Consider the following 22,188-nt stretch of genomic DNA (forward strand, 5'->3'; position numbering starts at 1 on the left):
TATCTTTAATTCTTCAGTTTCAGCGTGCTTGTCTTTAATTCTTCAGTTTCAGCGTCCTTATCTTTAATTCTTCAGTTTCAGCGTGCTTGTCTTTAATTCTTCAGTTTCAGCGTCCTTATCTTTAATTCTTCAGTTTCAGCGTGCTTGTCTTTAATTCTTCAGTTTCAGCGTCCTTATCTTTAATTCTTCAGTTTCAGCGTGCTTGTCTTTAATTCTTCAGTTTCAGCGTCCTTATCTTTAATTCTTCAGTTTCAGCGTGCTTGTCTTTAATTCTTCAGTTTCAGCGTCCTTATCTTTAATTCTTCAGTTCCAGCGTCCTTATCTTTAATTCTTCAGTTTCAGCGTCCTTATCTTTAATTCTTCAGTTTCAGCGTGCTTGTCTTTAATTCTTCAGTTTCAGCGTCCTTATCTTTAATTCTTCAGTTTCAGCGTGCTTGTCTTTAATTCTTCAGTTTCAGCGTCCTTATCTTTAATTCTTCAGTTTCAGCGTGCTTGTCTTTAATTCTTCAGTTTCAGCGTCCTTATCTTTAATTCTTCAGTTTCAGCGTGCTTGTCTTTAATTCTTCAGTTTCAGCATCCTTATCTTTAATTCTTCAGTTCCAGCGTGCTTGGGGTAGATTTTAAAAATTTGCGCGATCGCGTACTTTTGTTCGCGCACCAGGCGCGAACAAAAGTACGCTGGATTTTATAAGATACGTGCGTAGCCGCGCGTATCTTATAAAATCCGGGGTCTGCGCGCGCAAGGGGGTGCACATTTGTGCAACCTGCGCGCGCCGAGCCCAGCGCGCGCTGCCTGTTCCCTCCAAGGCCATTCCAAAATCGGAGCGGCCTCGGAGGGAAATTTCCTTCGCCCTCCCCTGCACCTTCTCTTCCCCTACCTAACCCCCCCCCCCCCGGCCCTATCTAACCCCCCCCCCCCACCTTTGTCGGCAAAGTTACGCCTGCTTTCAGCAGGCGTAACTTTGCGTACGCCGGCTGGCAGCCCCACTCCGTGTTCTGGTCCCGGGGGCTGGTACAGATGCCACGGCCATGCCCCCGGAACACCCCCGGGCCAAAACCACACCCGCATCGCCGCCCCCGAAACACCGCGTCGCTCCGGGCACGCCCCTTTTACAAAGCCCCGGGACTTGCGCGCGCTGGCGGCCTATGCAAAATAGGCGCACCGGCGTGCGAGGGCCCTGCGCGCGTAAATCCGGCCGGATTTAAGTGCGCAGGGCATTTAAAATCCGCCCCCTTATCATTAATTCTTCAGTTTCAGCATGCTTGTCTTCAGTTCTTTAGTTATTTTTGTCTCCTCACTTCGGGGTAGATTTTAAAAATTTGCGCGATCGCGTACTTTTGTTCGCACACCAGGCGCGAACAAACGTATGCTGGATTTTATAAGATACGCGCGTAGCCGCGCGTATCTTATAAAATCCGGGGTAGGCGCATGCAAGAGGGTGCACATTTGTGCAACCTGCACGCGCCGAGCCCAGCGCGCGCTGCCTGTTCCCTCCGAGGCCGCTCCGATTTCGGAGCGGCCTCGGAGGGAACTTTCCTTCGCCTTGCCCCCACCTTCCCCTCCCTTTCCCTACCTAACCCACCCCCCCGGCCCTATCTAAACCCCACCTTACCTTTGTTGGCAGATTTACGCCTGCTAAAAGCAGATGTAAATCTGCGCACGCCAGCGGGCTGCTGGCGCGCCATCACCCGACCCGGGGGCTGGTCCGGAGGCCTCAACCACGCCCTCGGGCCAGCTCCACGCCCTCGAAACGCCACGGCACGCCCCCGAAATGCCGCGTCATTTCGGGAACGCCCCCGACACGCCCCTCCCCGCCCCTTTTACGAAGCCCCGGGACTTGCGCACGCCGGCGGCCTATGCAAAATAGGCACGCCGGTGCACGAGGGCCCTGCGCGTGTAAATCCGGCCGGATTTACGTGCGCAGGGCATTTAAAATCCGTCCCTTCATGCTTGCTCTTCTCCTCATCCTCTGGCCCTGTCTATCTGTCCTTCTTTCCATTTGGATGGATACCCGGTGTTGACCTAGGCCTGACTTCTGGTTTCTCTTGATTGCTGCCTGCCAATGACCTCTGTGGGTCCCCGGATAATTCTGAACACCACCTGCCACCGGCCACCGGCCACTCCCTGCTACCAGGCTTGCCTGATCGACGTCCACTCTGACCCAATGTTCGACGGATCTCTCCTCCTTCAGCACAGGCCCCACTCCAGCTGGGCCTCTGCCTTACCTGGATCCACCTGCCAATGGTGGGGACCTGCAGGGATTCTCCCTGCAGGTTGCGACAGCTCCATGAATACAACAACAATGTATTTAGCTCATCAAGCAATATTATATCAGCTTCCCATGTGTCCATACACAAAAGTTAGAGCTAAGCTGAAATATATTTTGAGTTCAATATTGAAAGTTTTTGTGCACATAACTTTATCCAATTATATTAAAAGGATTAATTATGAGCATAATCCCCGCTGAATATACAGGCCAGACTATAACGGTAACTTTCATATGGGTGCGCGGGTGCACATATACGCATGTGAGTTGGTGTGCGTCCAGAGACACGGCACTTTTATAACATGCATGCACATATGTCATAAAATATCCTTGGTGCACGTATGTGTGTGTCCAATTTTAAGCTTGAGCACGCCCAGCAGTGTAAATCGGGTTTCAGTGGCTTAAATAAGGGAATTTTATAACAGTCGCATGTCCACACCTTGACCAGTTTCACCAGTTTGTCCACCAGTTCACCCAACCTAGAGCTAGGTTCAAACCCCCCTGGTTCTTTATCCTCAGTTCCCCAGATTACCCCTAGACCCCTTAAACCCCGCCCAGATGCTTGGAAATAGTTTTATTAAGACTTAGACCTCCTCCATAGGAGAAGCAAAGTTACACAGCACGGTAAAGTGAGCAGTAACTTCTGGGTGCATCCTTTATCAACTCCCTGCAACGACCCTGCCCACATTCCACCCTTTTTCATCCAATGTGAGATATTCATGCATCGGGACCAGTGCGTGCATGTGAGTGCTTTCTAAAATCGGGTGGGTGCATGCATGTCCTACATGTGCTCATATCTCCAAATTTTGGTGCGCACCTAGTTTTTAAAATTCAACTTTATTGGCCCAATTTTCAAAGGCTGGCGCACATAAAATACTGGAGATAAGTGTGTGGCCAGGCCATGGCCATGCCCGTATATTCCAGTACGCACGGAAGAGCCGGCTTTTAAAAAAGGGGCAGGGAGGACCAGGGACAGGGTATGGGTGGGCTGTGGGCAGGCCGGGACAGCACCATTAGGCACTGTCCCTGTGAAGTATGCGCCGGCAGCCATCAGTGCAAGGAACCTACTACTGCTCCAGAGAGCAGGTAAAGATTGAAATTAAAAAAAAAACTAATTAGAAGGGTTTTAGGGTCAAGTTCCCTCCCAAAGACCTATGACGTCACCACGAGCATGTAACAAAATCAGCGCGTCTTTTAAAATTAACCTTTCTGTGTGTAACGTTTCCTGAATAAGTTTGCTGTTCACTTCAGTCAATATTGACTTCTTTCTTGCCTGGATCTAGTGAGTCTAACTGAGCAAGGATTAAAAAACATTTGTAAAACTCTTAGCATTCAATAATTGATTTTAATCGGGCTCAGACTGGAAATTGGGCCATAGATAGAAGTCACAAGATCCTGCTGCAGCCATGTTTGGTTCTGCCTCATGGTTACATCAGCCTCATAGTGAGTCCTTCCCTCAGCTTGCGTCCTAGTTATTCCTAGGGGTGACCCTCCTGTCTTCATGCCTGAGTCCTGTCTTGCCACATCTCGGACCTTCTGCCTTATTTGGCCCACATTTGTGGACTTTTTTGCTCTGTTTCTCACTCTCTCATTATTGCTTTTTCCGCTCTTAGTGTGACCTACGTTTGAGGGCTTCTTGTTAGCTTCTCTTCTCTTGTGTTTTGATGTGGCCTTTGGGTCCCAGTATGTTTCATCTGTTTGCCCTCTGCCCTGATGTGAACAGCTTGTCCTTTGTTTTTTGGGCATCTTTCAGTTTAAACCTGGCTTCCTTCAGTCTCTGCCCGAGTGCACTGCCTGCTTATCCTGCCAGCAAACAGCACCTGGGTCAGCTTGAGGGGAAGGCGAGAGGTACAGGCAGAAGAAAACCTGATCCTTCCTCTCCCCAAGGAAATCTCAGCAACATCCAGACCCTCCCTGACTCTAAACATGTAAAACCATGCAAGCATTCAGAAATGTCAGGACAGTTTACACCAAAATAAAACTATTCACACCCCCACCCTGATGCAGCTTCCAACTAAAATAAATCCATTCACACCCCCACCCTGACACAGCTTCTCACCAATATAAATCCATTCATCCCTCACCCTGACACAGCTTCTCACCAATATAAATATTGATGAGAATATAAACGCACAATATAAACGCACAGTATCACAGTATAAATATCACAATATAAACGCACAATATCACAGAATCGATCGCAAATAAAGTTTGCCCTAAAGCAGTCAAAACAATCAACCCAATGCATAAAAAAGAAGCAACCCTGGTTCTCCTCCGAACTTAAGCAGATAAAACTACAAACACACATTACATCTCTACAAGAATTCCATCTTACGGACAAAAAGAGACTTCTATGCCAGCAGAATCCACGACCTCCAATTCAATGCTAGGACCCTGTTCTCATATGTCTCCCAACTCACTAAATCCCCCACCCACGTCATACCAGATGACCAAGCTCAATCCAAAGCAAATGAACTAGCACTGTTCTTTCAGAAAAAAACTGCAGACACTCTAGCTCGCCTTCCCACCAACACAACCCCCCCCCCATCCCTACCTACGACTCCATTCCTCACCCTGGAGCTAACCTAGATTCCTTTGAACCAACTACCCCACTAGAGATCGAATCCTTACTTAAGAAGCTGAAACCTTCCAACCACCCATCAGATCACATTCCAACTAAACTTCTGCTTCTCATCCCAACGACTATCTCCAGACCTTTGACCAATATCATAAACTGCTCACTTTCCCAAGGAATATACCCCAACAGACTAAAAATGGCCTCTCTCAAACCCCTCCTAAAGAAACCTAACCTGGACACGAGAGATCCCGCCAATTTCCGCCCCATATCTAACCTTCCTTTTCTGGCCAAAATCATGGAGAAATTGGTAAATACGCAACTCTCAGATTATCTGGAAGAGCACAATATCCTCTATCCATCCCAATACGGTTTTTGTAAATCATTAAGCACAGAATCCCTCCTTATCTCACTCTCGGACCACATCATCATGGGCCTTGACAAAGGACTGTCATTCATCCTGATCCTTCTAGATATCTCTGCAGCCTTTGACACCGTGAACCACACCATCCTACTAAATCGGCTTTCAGAAATCAGATTATCAGGATCCGCACACAAATGGTTCTCCTCTTTCCTCAGCAACAGGAGTTTTAAAGTAAACATTAATAATAAAGAATCTTCAGACGTCAAATCAACTTTAGGCGTACCTCAAGGATCTTCCCTGTCCCCCACTCTCTTCAATATCTACCTCCTCCCCCTCTGCCAGCTGCTTACAAAATTAAAATTAATCCACTACCTCTATGCAGATGACGTACAGATTCTGATCCCCATAACAGAATCACTCTCTAAAACGCTCTCATACTGGGAAAGCTGCTTTCAAGCTATAAACTGCCTACTCTCCGGTCTAAACCTAGTCCTCAATACATCCAAGACAGAACTCCTTCTCATCTCCACCGACCACTCAGCCCTAACCCATCTGACTTCATCCAACACCCAGATCTCACAAGTAAGGGACCTAGGAGTCATCCTCGATAACCACCTGAATCTAAAGAAATCCATCAACACCTCCAAGGATGGTTTTTATAGACTCCAAGTTATGAAAAGGCTCAAACCTCTCCTCCATTTCCAGGATTTCAGAACCATGCTCCAAACCACGCTCTTTTCCAAAACAGATTACTGCAACGCTCTCCTTCTTGGACTCCCTTTCTCCTCTATCAAACCATTACAGATGCTCCAGAATTCGGCAGCCAGAATCCTAACCAACACCAACAGAGGTTCGCACATCACTCCCATACTACGGAACCTTCACTGGCTGCCAATAAAATATAGAATAATGCACAAGGCCCTCACCACAATTCATAAATCCAAATACAATCAACAACAACTAGACCTCCAGATTCCTCTCAAATTATATTCATCCTCAAGACCTATAAAAGAAGCGTACAAAGGCACCCTGCAAGTTCCCAACAAAACCACGCGACTTTCATCCACCAAAGAACGAGCATTCTCTACAGCGGGTCCAACCATCTGGAACAATATGCCCACTGACCTCAGACTAGAACCTTGCCCTCGAACTTTCCGAAAAAAACTTAAGACCTGGCTCTTCCTCCAGGCCTTCCCCTAACTTTCTAAGCCATTAATTGTCAACCGGACAGGACTCTGCTTTACCGGCTAATGCCTCGCCATGTTTAGACATTATAATTAAGCCGCCATTTCTTTTGTTTCATTGCCTTCTCTAGTTCTCCTCAGTTACACTGTTCTTTACCTCTGACTAGCCTAGCCCCAAGTTATCTACCCTGTTATATGTAACTTCCTCTTCGAGTGAATTGTTTTTGTTTAAGTTATACCCTTTGTTATATGTAAACCGATCTGATATGAAATTTTTCATGAAGGTTGGTATAGAAAAATGTTAAATAAATAAATAAATAAAATAAATAAATAAATCCATTCATCCCCCACCCTGACAGCTTCTCACCAATATAAATCCATTCACCCCCTCTCCCTGACACAGCTTCTCACCAATATAAATCCATTCACCCCTCACCCTGACACAGCTTCTCACCAATATAAATCCATTCACCCCTCCCCCTGAAACAGCTTCTCACCAAAATAAATCCATTCATCTCTCACCCTGACACAGCTTCTCACCAATATAAATCCATTCATCCCTCCCCCTGACACAGCTTCTCACCAATATAAATCCATTCATCCCTCCCCCTGACACACCTTCTCACCAATATAAATCCATTCATCCCTCCCCCTGACACACCTTCTCACCAATATAAATCCATTCATCCCTCCCCCTGACACAGCTTCTCACCAATATAAATCCATTCATCTCTCACCCTGACACAGCTTCTCACCAATATAAATCCATTCATCCCTCCCCCTGACACAGCTTCTCACCAATATAAATCCATTCATCCCTCCCCCTGACACAGCTTCTCACCAATATAAATCCATTCATCCCTCACCCTGACACAGCTTCTCACCAATATAAATCCATTCATCCCTCCCCCTGACACAGCTTCTCACCAATATAAATCCATTCATCTCTCACCCTGACACAGCTTCTCACCAATATAAATCCATTCATCTCTCCCCCTGACACAGCTTCTCACCAATATAAATCCATTCATCTCTCCCCCTGACACAGCTTCTCACCAATATAAATCCATTCATCTCTCACCCTGACACAGCTTCTCACCAATATAAATCCATTCATCCCTCCCCCTGACACAGCTTCTCACCAATATAAATCCATTCATCTCTCACCCTGACACAGCTTCTCACCAATATAAATCCATTCATCCCTCCCCCTGACACAGCTTCTCACCAATATAAATCCATTCATCTCTCACCCTGACACAGCTTCTCACCAATATAAATCCATTCATCCCTCCCCCTGACACAGCTTCTCACCAATATAAATCCATTCATCTCTTCCCCCTGACACAGCTTCTCACCAATATAAATCCATTCATCTCTCACCCTTACACAGCTTCTCACCAATATAAATCCATTCATCCCTCCCCCTGACACAGCTTCTCACCAATATAAATCCATTCATCCCTCCCCCTGACACAGCTTCTCACCAATATAAATCCATTCATCTCTCCCCCTGACACAGCTTCTCACCAATATAAATCCATTCATCTCTCACCCTTACACAGCTTCTCACCAATATAAATCCATTCATCCCTCCCCCTGACACAGCTTCTCACCAATATAAATCCATTCATCCCTCCCCCTGACACAGCTTCTCACCAATATAAATCCATTCATCCCTCCCCCTGACACAGCTTCTCACCAATATAATCCATTCATCTCTCACCCTTACACAGCTTCTCACCAATATAAATCCATTCATTCCCTCCCCCTGACACAGCTTCTCACCAATATAAATCCATTCATCCCTCCCCCTGACACAGCTTCTCACCAATATAAATCCATTCGTCTCTCACCCTTACACAGCTTCTCACCAATATAAATCCATTCATCCATCCCCCTGACACAGCTTCTCACCAATATAAATCCATTCACCCCTCCCCCTGACACAGCTTCTCACCAATATAAATCCATTCATCCCTCCCCCTGACACACCTTATTTATTTATTTGAAAACTTTTATATACCGGTATTAGTATGCAAACATCATACCGGTTCACATTGTAACTAAAGGCAGAAATTACAATCAACAGGGAGGGGAAAACAAGGAGGATTATACATAGAGCAGGGGCATAGAAATTAAAGCATTAAAACTGTAACGAGCTATTTAGAGGACTATATACAAGTTTAGGCAGATTATTTACAAGAGTTGAGGCTGTAACGTGCTATTTACAGGAAAGAATACAAATTTAAGTGGGTTACTTATAGGAAAGTATAGGAGAGGGTTCAGGAGGGCGGGGGTTGGTAGGGGAGGGGGAGGAGCAATAAGTTGGGGTCAAGGGGGGGGGGAGGGGGAGGTTAGTCAGGGTAGGCTTGTCGGAAGAGCCATGTTTTGAGTTTTTTTTCTGAACTTGGAGTAACATGGCTCCAGCCTGAGTGTGGTGGGGAGGGCGTTCCATTGCTTAGGGCCTGCAATGGAAAGGGCGCGATCCCTGGTGGAAGTAAGGTGGGCTTTTTTTAAGGGGGGAATGGAGAGGGTGCCTTTATTGACAGTACGGGTGGGTCGTTCGGTGCGTATGTGACAAAAGGGTTCATCTAGCCAGTTAGAGTTGTATGTGTGGATGGATTTGTGAACTATGGTTAAGGTTTTAAAGAGAATTCGGGATGCGATGGGGAGCCAGTGGAGTTCTTTGAGTATAGGAGTGATGTGATCGGCTTTCCGTGAGTTGGTAATGACCCTGGCGATAGCATTTTGGAACATTTGTAAGGGTTTGGTGGTGGAGGAGGGTAGACCAAGGAGGAGGGCGTTACAGTAGTCGAGCTTTGATGAGAGGGTGGCTTGGATGACGGTACGGAAGTCATGATAGTGGAGGAGGGGTCTGAGTTTCTTCAGGATATTGAGCTTGAAGAAACCTTCTTTGAGGGTGGTGTTGATCTGTTTTTTTAGATTGAGTTGTTGATCTAGGATTACTCCAAGGTCTCTTACGGTGGTGTGGGGCATTATGGTGTTGAAAGCTGGGTCATTGGAGATCAGGGGTTTAGGAGGGAGGTGAGGAGAGATGAGGAGCAGCTCCGTTTTAGAGGAGTTTAGTGCAAGGTGGATGTTGGAGAGGAAGTCATTTATGTTAGCAAGACATGTGTTCCAGAAAGCAAGGGCATCTGAGAGGGAGTTGTGAATGGGAATGATGATTTGCACGTCATCTGCATAGAGGTAGAATTTGAGGCCAAGGTCAGTGAGGAGGTGACATAGGGGAGTGAGATAGATATTGAAAAGGGTAGAGGAGAGAGAGGAGCCTTGGGGGACGCCTTGGGACAAGGGGTAGAGTGTGGTGTTGGCGTTTCCTATCTTGACGGAGAACTTTCTGTTAGAAAGGTAGGATTTGAACCATAGCAGGGCTAGGCCGGAGATACCTATTTCGGTTAAGCGGTTGATGAGGTGGTTGTGGTTGATGGTGTCGAAGGCCGCTGAGATGTCGAGGAGGGCGAGGAGGTAGCAGCTGCCTTGGTCCATGCCTATGAGCAAGTGATCTGTGAGGGAAAGCAGGAGGGTTTCCGTGTTGAGGTATTTACGGAAGCCGAATTGGGCTGGATGAAGAATATTATTACTTTCCAGATATTCTGAGAGTTGGATGTTTACAATCTTTTCCATAATTTTGGAGAGGAATGGCAGGTTAGAGATGGGGCGGAAGTTGGTGGGGTCTTTAGGGTCTAGTGTTGGTTTTTTTAAGAGGGGCTTAACAATTGCTTGCTTGAGCATATCTGGGACAGAGCCAGAAGAGAGGGAGGAGTTTATGATGTCTGCGATGGGTTTGGAAATAGTATTTGGGATGGAGAGGAGAGATTTAGTGGGAATGGTGTCCGAGGGGTGTGATGCTGGTTTGAGTTTTTTGAGGATGGATTCCACTTCTTTAGAGGAGGTCAGGTCGAGGGTTTGGAGGGTGGGTGAGGTGGCAGATGGTAGAGGGGGGGGGGGGGAAAGGGGAATTGAGGGAGATGGGTGTTGAAATCTGCGGAGGATGTTGGTGATTTTAGCGAGGAAATATTGGGTGATTTCTTCGCTCTTGGCGGTGGCTTCGTTCTCAGGGATAGCGGGCTGGGAGGATTTGGTGAGGTTGGCAACATAATTAAAGAGGGCTTTAGGGTTGTACATATACTGGTGGATCTTGGATGAGTAGAAGTCTCTTTTAGTTTTAAGGGTGGTTATTCTGTATTGGTGAAGGGTGGTTTTGTAGCTTGAGGCGAGTTGGGGTGAGGGGGCTTTTCGCCACGTTCTTTCTCGCTGCCTAAGGGTGTTTTTTAGGGATCTTAATTCTGTCGTGTACCATGGTTGATGGTTTTTTGTGGAATGGGTAAGGTTACGTTTGGAGATGGGACATAGTTTGTCTGCAATCTCAAGGGTTGTGCTGAGCCAGGATGAGATGGCAGTTTCGGGACTTGAGCAGTCAAGGCTAGTAGAGGCATTGGATATGGCAAGAGCTAATTCATCTCCTGAGCAGGGTTTCCTAAAGGTGAAGGTAGAGTTGTTTGAGGGGGTGGGAGTAGTAGGGAGGTTAAGGGGGAGCAGGGCTTTTATGAGGAAGTGGTCAGACCAGGGTACAGGGGAGCAAGTGGGCGGATGGGATGGAAGGAAGCAGTGGTTAATGAATATGAGGTCCAAGGAGTGACCAGCTTGATGGGTGGGGGAGGCAATGATTTGTCTAAGGCCTAATGCTTGGAGAGCAGTGAGGACAGTCTCACAAGAGGGGGTGAGGGGAGTGGCGTCGACATGGAGGTTGAAGTCTCCTAGTATGATGGAGGGGATTTCAAAGTTAATATTGGCGGATAGGAATTCAATTACGGGGGAGGGGTCCCGTTCGATGGAGCCAGGGGGAGCATAGATAAGACAGATCTGTAGTGAGGGGGACTTGAAAAGACCAATTTCTAGTTTGGTGGGTGAGGTGGCGTGGGAGAGTTTGAGCTTGAGGTGTTTCTTGAAGGCTAGGAGAATGCCACCTCCTCTTTTCTTGGGTCTTGGAATGGATAGGATTTCGTAGGAGTGAGTGGGTAGCTGGTTCAAAAGGACTATGTCTGTCTCTTTGAGCCAGGTTTCCGTGATCGCGCAGATGTCTGGCTTGGCGTCAGTGAGGAGGTCATTTAGAATGGGGGTCTTTTTAGAGAGTGATTGGGCGTTGAACAGAATGATAGATAGGGTAGTGAGTCCTAGAACTTGGTTGAGGGGGGTTGTGAGAATAGGGAGGAGGGACTTGTAAGAGGGGGATGGTCGGAAGAAATGGGGGCGTCTGTTGTGGGGGAGGTGGATGCGGCTGATGTGTTGAGTGGTCATTGCGGATGATGAGGCCAGGGTGGAGGGAGGGGGCAAGAAAGGTAGGTGGGATGAATACTGAGAGGGTATGGGCGATATAGGGCAGGGTTTAAGGTGTAGGGAGTTTGGCTGAAGGAAAGGGCGCAGTGCTGGTAGAGTGATGCAAGTAATGCCGATAGTACACCATGCAGATTAAAGAAGGCAGATTAGGCAGATTAGGCAATACAGGTAATGTACAATAATATGCAGTAAATGCAGTTAATACAGTTAATGCAGTTAATACAGTGATATGCAGTATATGCAGTTAATACAGTTAATGCAGTTAATACAGTTAATGCAGTTAATAGTGATATGCAGTATATGCAGTTAGTACAGTTTAGACAATGCAGGGCAATGCAGGTTAGGCAAGTAATATGCAGTGGTTTAGACAATGTGGGTAAAGTGCAGTTAAAGTGCAGTTAATATGGATTGGGGCGTATTGAGATGTTAGGGTGGCGAGTAGGGCAGGGGGAGAGTAGTTCAATGGCTGTCCAATGGCAGGGGGGAAGAGAGAGGTACTTTGGGGAGGTGCCTACTCACTCCAGTGTTCCTGCCGCTTGGTTGGTCTTGGCTGAGGGCTCCTCTGGCTTCCTGGCTGAAGGCTGAAGGCTGGCAGGTGGGCTTCGGGTCCGTTGGGCCTGCAGAGAGAGTGAGGGTGGTCCGGATGATGCCTCAGGGTCCTTCAGGGCAGCCCAAATGGGCTGCACGAAGGGGCGCACAAAGGGGCTGGCCCCTTTGTCGCGCTCCTTCGGCGCGGGACGCCAGGCGCGCGACGCCGGGGAGAGCAGGGGTTTAAATACCCCGCCGGTCGCGCCCCTGACGTCACCGCTGCGACAGCGTGGTGGGCGGGTCCTGGTGGTCGCTGTCGGTTCTGGGAGCGGGCTCAGGGCTAGGCGCATGGTCGGCCGGAGACGGGAGTTCGCGGGTCGAGTCGTGGCCGGCAGAAGGTGAGGGCTCGTGGCCCTGCAGATCCGGAGGTAAGTAGGGCAGCAAGAAGGTTGAAGAGCGGTCGGCGATCTGCGAGGGGGCCCGATCGGGGGCAAGCGGAACAAGAGGCCTTACCCCGACGGGCTTCAGCGCCGATCGCACAGACCTTCTCACCAATATAAATCCATTCATCTCTCACCCTGACACAGCTTCTCACCAATATAAATCCATTCATCCCTCCCCCTGACACACCTTCTCACCAATATAAATCCATTCATCTCTCACCCTTACACAGCTTCTCACCAATATAAATCCATTCATCCCTCACCCTGACACAGCTTCTCACCAATATAAATCCATTCATCCCTCCCCCTGACACAGCTTCTCACCAATATAAATCCATTCATCTCTCACCCTGACACAGCTTCTCACCAATATAAATCCATTCATCCCTCCCCCTGACACAGCTTCTCACCAATATAAATCCATTCGTCTCTCACCCTGGCACAGCTTCTCACCAATATAAATCCATTCATCTCTCACCCTGACACAGCTTCTCACCAATATAAATCCATTCATCCCTCCCCCTGACACAGCTTCTCACCAATATAAATCCATTCATCTCTCACCCTGACACAGCTTCTCACCAATATAAATCCATTCGTCTCTCACCCTTACACAGCTTCTCACCAATATAAATCCATTCATCCCTCACCCTGACACAGCTTCTCACCAATATAAATCCATTCATCTCTCACCCTTACACAGCTTCTCACCAATATAAATCCATTCATCCCTCACCCTGACACAGCTTCTCACCAATATAAATCCATTCATCCCTCCCCCTGACACACCTTCTCACCAATATAAATCCATTCATCTCTCACCCTTACACAGCTTCTCACCAATATAAATCCATTCATCCCTCACCCTTACACAGCTTCTCACCAATATAAATCCATTCATCCCTCCCCCTGACACACCTTCTCACCAATATAAATCCATTCGTCTCTCACCCTGACACACCTTCTCACCAATATAAATCCATTCGTCTCTCACCCTGGCACAGCTTCTCACCAATATAAATCCATTCATCCCTCCCCCTGACACACCTTCTCACCAATATAAATCCATTCGTCTCTCACCCTGGCACAGCTTCTCACCAATATAAATCCATTCATCTCTCACCCTGACACAGCTTCTCACCAATATAAATCCATTCATCCCTCCCCCTGACACAGCTTCTCACCAATATAAATCCATTCATCTCTCACCCTGACACAGCTTCTCACCAATATAAATCCATTCGTCTCTCACCCTTACACAGCTTCTCACCAATATAAATCCATTCATCCCTCACCCTGACACAGCTTCTCACCAATATAAATCCATTCATCTCTCACCCTTACACAGCTTCTCACCAATATAAATCCATTCATCCCTCACCCTGACACAGCTTCTCACCAATATAAATCCATTCATCCCTCACCCTGACACAGCTTCTCACCAATATAAATCCATTCGTCTCTCACCCTGACACAGCTTCTCACCAATATAAATCCATTCGTCTCTCACCCTGACACAGCTTCTCACCAATATAAATCCATTCATCTCTCACCCTGACACAGCTTCTCACCAATATAAATCCATTCATCCCTCCCCCTGACACAGCTTCTCACCAATATAAATCCATTCGTCTCTCACCCTGGCACAGCTTCTCACCAATATAAATCCATTCGTCTCTCACCCTGACAGAGCTTCTCATCAATATAAATCCATTCGTCTCTCACCCTGACACAGCTTCTCACCAATATAAATCCATTCATCCCTCACCCTGACACAGCTTCTCACCAATATAAATCCATTCGTCTCTCACCCTGGCACAGCTTCTCACCAATATAAATCCATTTATATCTCACCCTGACACAGCTTCTCACCAATATAAATCCATTCATCTCTCACCCTGACACAGCTTCTCACCAATATAAATCCATTCATTAGGGATGTGAATCGTGTCCTCGATCGTCTTAACGATCGATTTCAGCTGGGAGGGGGAGGGAATCGTATTGTTGCCGTTTGGGGGGGGTAAAATATCGTGAAAAATCGTTAAAAATCGTTAAAAATCGAAAAATCGAAAAACCGGCACATTAAAACCCCCTAAAACCCACCCCCGACCCTTTAAATTAAATCCCCCACCCTCCCGAACCCCCCCCCCAAATAACTTAAATAACCTGCGGGTCCAGCGGCGGTCCGGAACGGCAGCGGTCCGGAACGGGCTCCTGATCCTGAATCTTGTCGTCTTCAGCCGGCGCCATTTTCCAAAATGGCGCCGAAAAATGGCGGCGGCCATAGACGAAAAAGATTGGACGGCAGGAGGTCCTTCCGGACCCCCGCTGGACTTTTGGCAAGTCTCGTGGGGGTCAGGAGGCCCCCCACAAGCTGGCCAAAAGTTCCTGGAGGTCCAGCGGGGGTCAGGGAGCGATTTCCCGCCGCGAATCGTTTTCGTACGGAAAATGGCGCCGGCAGGAGATCGACTGCAGGAGGTCGTTCAGCGAGGCGCCGGAACCCTCGCTGAACGACCTCCTGCAGTCGATCTCCTGCCGGCGCCATTTTCCGTACGAAAACGATTCGCGGCGGGAAATCGCTCCCTGACCCCCGCTGGACCTCCAGGAACTTTTGGCCAGCTTGTGGGGGGCCTCCTGACCCCCACGAGACTTGCCAAAAGTCCAGCGGGGGTCCGGAAGGACCTCCTGCCGTCCAATCTTTTTCGTCTATGGCCGCCGCCATTTTTCGGCGCCATTTTGGAAAATGGCGCCGGCTGAAGACGACAAGATTCAGGATCAGGAGCCCATTCCGGACCGCTGCCGTTCCGGACCGCCGCTGGAGCCGCAGGTTATTTAAGTTATTTGGGGGGGGTTCGGGAGGGTGGGGGATTTAATTTAAAGGGTCGGGGGTGGGTTTTAGGGGGTTTTAATGTGCCGGCTCACGATTCTAACGATTTATAACTATAAATCGTTAGAATCTGTATTGTATTGTGTTCCATAACGGTTTAAGACGATATTAAAATTATCGGATGATAATTTTAATCGTCCTAAAACGATTCACATCCCTACCATTCATCTCTCCCCCTGACACAGCTTCTCACCAATATAAATCCATTCATCCCTCCCCCTGACACAGCTTCTCACCAATATAAATCCATTCATCCCTCCCCCTGACACAGCTTCTCACCAATATAAATCCATTCGTCTCTCACCCTTACACAGCTTCTCACCAATATAAATCCATTCATCTCTCACCCTGACACAGCTTCTCACCAATATAAATCCATTCGTCTCTCACCCTGACACAGCTTCTCACCAATATAAATCCATTCATCCCTCACCCTGACACAGCTTCTCACCAATATAAATCCATTCATCCCTCACCCTGACACAGCTTCTCACCAATTTAAATCCATTCGTCTATCACCCTGGCACAGCTTCTCACCAATATAAATCCATTCGTCTCTCACCCTGACACAGCTTCTCACCAATATAAATCCATTCATCTCTCACCCTGACACAGCTTCTCACCAATATAAATCCATTCATCTCTCACCCTTACACAGCTTCTCACCAATATAAATCCATTCATCCCTCCCCCTGACACAGCTTCTCACCAATATAAATCCATTCATCTCTCACCCTGACACAGCTTCTCACCAATATAAATCCATTCATCTCTCACCCTGACACAGCTTCTCACCAATATAAATCCATTCATCCCTCCCCCTGACACAGCTTCTCACCAATATAAATCCATTCATCCCTCCCCCTGACACAGCTTCTCACCAATATAAATCCATTCATCTCTCACCCTGACACAGCTTCTCACCAATATAAATCCATTCATCTCTCACCCTGACACAGCTTCTCACCAATATAAATCCATTCATCTCTCACCCTGACACAGCTTCTCACCAATATAAATCCATTCATCTCTCACCCTTACACAGCTTCTCACCAATATAAATCCATTCTCCCTCCCCCACCACGATGTAGATTCTCAGCAAGATAAACCTATTGTAAACTTTTGTTAATGGCGGGATAAATTAACTCTGCATATCCACCCTTCTCCCTGGACAACCATTCATAACTTGTACTTGCTTTAATGTGGACTGAGGAGACTCTAAAGCTTGGAGAGAAGCCCTGGACCATGAGATGAACTCATCCAGAAAGCATGGCTAATTCATCCAATCTATGGAAAACACTGTTTACGGTAAGCAAACTTACGCTTTCGGGTTTTGGACTGTACTATTTTGGAGAAAGGGAAGAATCATCCTTGCTTCTTGCTATTTACACTTTTTAAGCACATGGAATAATAAATTAATTGCTGATGAGTTGGCACGGAAACAGCACAAACCCTGGAAATGGTGGCATTATGCCAGAAGTGCTGTAGTCTTCAGTATTTGTAGATTTACATTCCTCAGCTTCTACATCTAAATGTAGTGTAAGCAAAACTCTGTGGAGTTTTTATTTTCTGTGCAAGGCGCCTGGGACTTCCTCAGTGTCACAGGGTGAGTTGTGGGTAGGAGGACTGGATGGGGGTTTCTGGAGCTGTAGCTTTTTGCCCTTCCAGGATTATTACAGACTTGGCTGCTCTGGAATAGCAAGATTTTTCCCATTATGAGAGAGGGTCCTGGACAGTCATGGGCTGTTGCTATATCACTGCTTTTGACTGTGCTTTTCTTTTGTCAGTGGATATGACTTTGGTTACCTGGTGAAGTTACTGACGGCTCCCGACTGCCAGAGGAGGAACACGAGTTCTTTCATATTCTGCTCATTTTGGATAAATTGCAGTGCTGAAATAGTATTTACACTGCTGTTTTTCTGATCATACTTCAGAGATTAGAAGTGATAATTTGCATCTATATCCACTGATGAAAGTTAGTGTAGCTGTGTTTTTAAAAAAAAAGGATTGGATAAGTTCTTGGAGGAGAAGTCCATTACCTGCTATTAATTAAGTTCACTTAGAGAATAGCCACTGCTATTACTAGCAATGGTAACATGAAACAGACTTAGTTTTTTGGGTAATTGCCAGGTTCTTATGGCCTGGATTGGCCACTGTTGGAAACAGGATGCTGGGCTTGATGGACCCTTGGTCTGACCCAGCATGGCAATTTCTTATGTTCTCAACTTAACTTATGCACCCTGATGCAGCTTCCTACCCATATAAAGCAATTCACACTCCTGTGTAATGCAGCTCTTTACTGATATAAAACCATTCACAACAGTGGCCTGACACTACTCATCCCATCTGAATGGTTTCAGTGATATGGAACAGGAGATGCCATTTTTTGAATGGTCATGAACTTGTTTTCCTGCGCTTGGGCTGCTGACTGCTTTTTGCCTTATACTTATGGGCACTCTGTCATCTGCAGGGACAGATGCATTTTGCCTTCTGACTTCCTGCATGTAATCTTTGCAGTGCTTTCTCACATGATTTTGAAACTTTCCTATAACCAGGGTTTTACTCTGCGTTCATCGTAAACTTTGTACAATGTCATGCTGTTTAGAATTTTTTGCAAACACATCAAAGTCTTACAAAAGACATGTTTATGTGCTATCGAGACCTTTATTTTTAAAGAATAAAATAAAAATGCCTATCATAAGACTGATTGTGAAAAACCATAGATTTTACACTGAAAGAAGCTGCAGCCTGGCAAGTTTAAAAGTGCAAGTGTTGCAAAGCCTACAAACGTCTTGTGAACATCCCCCAAAAGTGTAATTGAAAACAGTGGTGGTGGGCAAGAGACCTTAGTGATGTGAGACTGTATTGGTTGTGGCTTTGGGCTCCATAAACTGCAAAGTTATTTAGTCTTAACCAATACAACAATCATATGACGGCTTTCTGCAGGGAGAAGAATAAAATATTCTGGCATTTTGTAGCTTGATTTTGTAGTTGCTCTCTGCAGAGCTACGATGCAGTACAGAACAGTCATTTACAGGGGCATAGGACAAGCTGAGTTATTGAGAGCAGTTAACATGCTTGAGGAGAAATAATCACAAAGTCTAGAGTGCAGTTACAGCTTCCTGGGAGCAGAGCTTCTGATACTGAATATCAACAAGACCTCTCCAGCTCCTTCTCTACCAATCTGTGACCTCAGGGAATGCTAGGAAGAGCTTATTTAGAGGCCTATGAAGGATCTCATCTGGTGATGGCTGAGGCAGCATAGGGAGAATGTTAAAACCCTATTTCCCCAAACTGAAAAGAGCTCTCCAGGGGTGCAGAATTGCACCCTTTAGAGAAACTAGGATTAGATTAAGAAACAGTAAATTAGTTTGTAATATTTAATCTAGTGCCCCATTCCAAGTTTTGCACAATGTTTTGGAAAAGCCCTGAGAATCAGACAGGATATGTTTGCCATGGCTTTCAGCTCTGCTAATGAGTACTCAGCATGTACGGCCAGAAGCTGACCTTTTTTCAGTGACAAACTCTTGCACATTTCACGCTATCCCCTCATCCTTACCACTTCAGGTGCATTATTTTACTAATTTTTATTTAAAAAATAAGTTTTAGATCCACTTAAAATGACAATAGATGCTGGCGGTCTGCCCTATGTGTCCCTGAAGGTCAGTAGTTCTTACACTATTGGAATCGATACCACTAACATGGGAATCCCGTTCTGCTTATACAGAGACTCATGCAAGACTCTGAAAGACATTCACAAGAAAATTCCATGAATCTGGTTCTTTATATTTGTAAACAATTCTACATGGAAAAGTTCATTCAAACCGTAAATGAATAATGGTTATGGCTGCCTGGTAAATTAGATTATAGAACGTTTTGGAAACCATTAAAAATCTTTATGTAGTTTGCATAATGTACCTTTAAGGGCACTTTTGAATCAGCTGCATCCTTGGAAGGTACATGTCTGCCTTCTAGATAATTTTCAAAGGGAAACTACTTGTGTCAGTCCTACAAGGTCCTAGAAGGTTACATGTTCTAAGTGCAGGTATACTTTTGATCCATTGGTGGCACTGCTCCATGCATACATTTAAAATCCAAATGTACTCCTGCTGTTTGCTTTCCTGACCTAAAAACACTTCCAGGAACAGCTGAAACTGCAGGCTCACAGAGGGCCACCTACCTGGCTAGATAACTAGGCTACAACAATCTGAAAATTGTCTCTAAGTGACTCATAAAACAATATTTTTATAGTTCAAGAGTTTCAACAGCTGAAAATTGAATTATTTCTTCCTGGAGTCGGTTTGTATAAATATTTCTTATGCTATGTTCTACATAAAAATATAGAAAAGTGTGTGCAGTTATATTGTTCATAGGGTAACAGGCACGAAATGGAGCTGAATTAGCACAAGTTTGAAACGTTTGACCAGTAGTGCCAATTTTCAAGGCTTCAGCCCTGGCTACTGTTCTTGCGTGCATCTTTCGCACATTTTGTTTTTGAAACATGAATGTATACAAAAAATGCACGCCTGGACAGTAGCCAGGACTGAAGTCTTGAAAATTGGTGCTACTGGTCACAAGTTTCAAACTCAGGTTAATTCTACCCTATTGTGTGTCTGTTAAATAAAACATTTGATTTTATATAGATATTTATCATACAGCAGCAAATGTTATTTCACAGATGAAATCTTCATATATTTAATGTTCTGAACTACAGTTATTACAAATTATAGAAAGCAGTCTCTGCTTTTATAAGAAAATATGAGCGTTATTGTGATTACAACAAAACGCAAATACACGAGTTTCAAAAAATATGAAAAGAAGAAAGTCAACCAGCATCAGCGAAAAAGAGAATATCAGGGTGAGGAAGGAAATTCCGAGCTGAGATATTGTAAGAAATGGGACCCTCTGAAAATACAGATTTACAGTTTTATTATCATGCACAGAATTCCATTCCTAGTCTTTTCTAACTAAAATGATTTTTCAAAGACGTCCAAGGAACTGTGCATCTGAAGCATCAGGATTTATCCAGTGCTTGTTACTGCACTTTTCTCCAGTCCCAAAATAGGGCTAAAATAGAATTATATCTTTTTTAGAACTTAGTTCAAAAACAAATCAACATAGAAGGAAGAAGAATGATTTGATTACATGGTGTTTATCTCCTCCTGTGTCTTCCACGGGTGCCATTCGTCAGCCTCCCAGAAGAGTTTCTCTCAGCCACATTGGGGGGAAAGTATTACAACCTCAGTCAGAAACCAGTTAAACCATTGTAATGCAAAGGACTCCAGAGGTGGAGCAGGGACGTGAAACTATTTTGGTGATTTGTAGGTATTTATTGTTTGATTATCGCTGGCATCTTGTGCTATCCCCTCACATCTGGATTTGGAAGTCACTGATGACATTCTCTTTAGTCTGGTAAAGTGATGCCATTTGTTTTTTTACAGGAATTAACCCAATCTCTATAGAAATATTCTAATGTCATCTTGATTTCTTTTAGTGATATAAACAGCAAAATGCAACAAACCTTTCATTTTTAAGAAAGAAATTGCTTATGGCCATAAAAGCAGCTAATAACTTGTAAGCATCATCGCATGCAAGCTGTACTGCATTGATTACTAATTGCAGGTGAAGAGCTGGAGGAAAAGGCGTCCGTGCTGGAATGGGCACTGAGGAGTCGCTGCTTTCGCGGTTTGATATCGGCAGAGAAACCTGCTCTCTCCTCCGCTCCCTGCCTGCCTTTACGCTCCTAGCTGCACGCATTTTCCTCTCCTAGGCACAGATTGCTCCATGCACAGCGCCCATCGCCAGAAGTGGCAGAGAGAAGTTCTGGCTGCTGAGGGCCGAGCACTGACCTGCAAAGGTGATGATGAGGAGCAGCGGCAGCAGGAGGAGTTTGCCTGTCCACATGCTGGGTCCTCGCGAAGGTGACAAACTGCGGTGCCAGCGACCCTCTGGCAGCTCCTTTTATTGCAATGATCTAAGCTTGTTGTGTGATTAACTGGAAAATCGTTCTGAACTATGGATCTCCCTCTTACGGTAAAAAACTGTGTTTAGACAACATCCTTTAACTCTTCCCCTCCCGCTGCTAAACCCCATGAAGCAGAAAGCCTCGCAGGCTGGCCGAGTGCCAGCAGAGCTTAAAACACTTCCTGCATACTTAATCACGGCTCTTACTCTGTACTTGCACTAAGAGAAGCCAGGTCAAGGGATCAATGCACTGTGTTTACTGCTTCCTCGTCCTCCCCTAAAGCCTAACTCTGAAAAACCAAGAGGAGAGAGAAATAAAATAGTTTGCTAGAAGCAGATTAAACACAATCCACTCCTTGCAGCTCTGTTATGTAACATAATCCGCTGTAGTAATTGACTGCAGGCTGCTTGCACTCATTCTAAGCTCTGGATGTTTTATTTATTTGTTGATATTTTCCTGTGCCTTTTCCTGGGAATTCCAGCTTGCCCTCAAGATAAATCTGTCAGGGGTCAGGCTGGCCCCCACGGGAGACTGAGACTGAGCAAAACTCTCATCTCCCAGGTCTGTAAGAAGTTGCATGGATGCTCCCATACAGGCCACCCTCATAGGTGAAT

At 45.9% G+C, this 22,188-nt stretch overlaps 1 protein-coding gene across 4 annotated transcripts in view; it reads right to left on the reverse strand.

The window, feature by feature from the left end:
• The window catches only part of HGF (hepatocyte growth factor), a 212,316-nt gene extending 190,692 nt beyond the window's left edge, over window positions 1–21,624 (reverse strand). For 3 of the 4 annotated variants that reach the window (XM_029616760.1, XM_029616759.1, XM_029616761.1), the window contains exon 1: window positions 21,459–21,624. In XM_029616760.1, the coding sequence (XP_029472620.1) occupies window positions 21,459–21,513 (55 nt within the window). In that variant the 5' untranslated portion in view covers window positions 21,514–21,624. The remainder of the gene's footprint in view (window positions 1–21,458) is intronic. The other variant, XM_029616762.1, reaches the window with a different exon arrangement.
• Between the last annotated feature and the right edge of the window lie 564 nt (window positions 21,625–22,188).

The sequence above is a fragment of the Rhinatrema bivittatum genome, chromosome 9 (genome assembly GCF_901001135.1).
Source record: "Rhinatrema bivittatum chromosome 9, aRhiBiv1.1, whole genome shotgun sequence".
NCBI lineage: Eukaryota > Metazoa > Chordata > Amphibia > Gymnophiona > Rhinatrematidae > Rhinatrema > Rhinatrema bivittatum.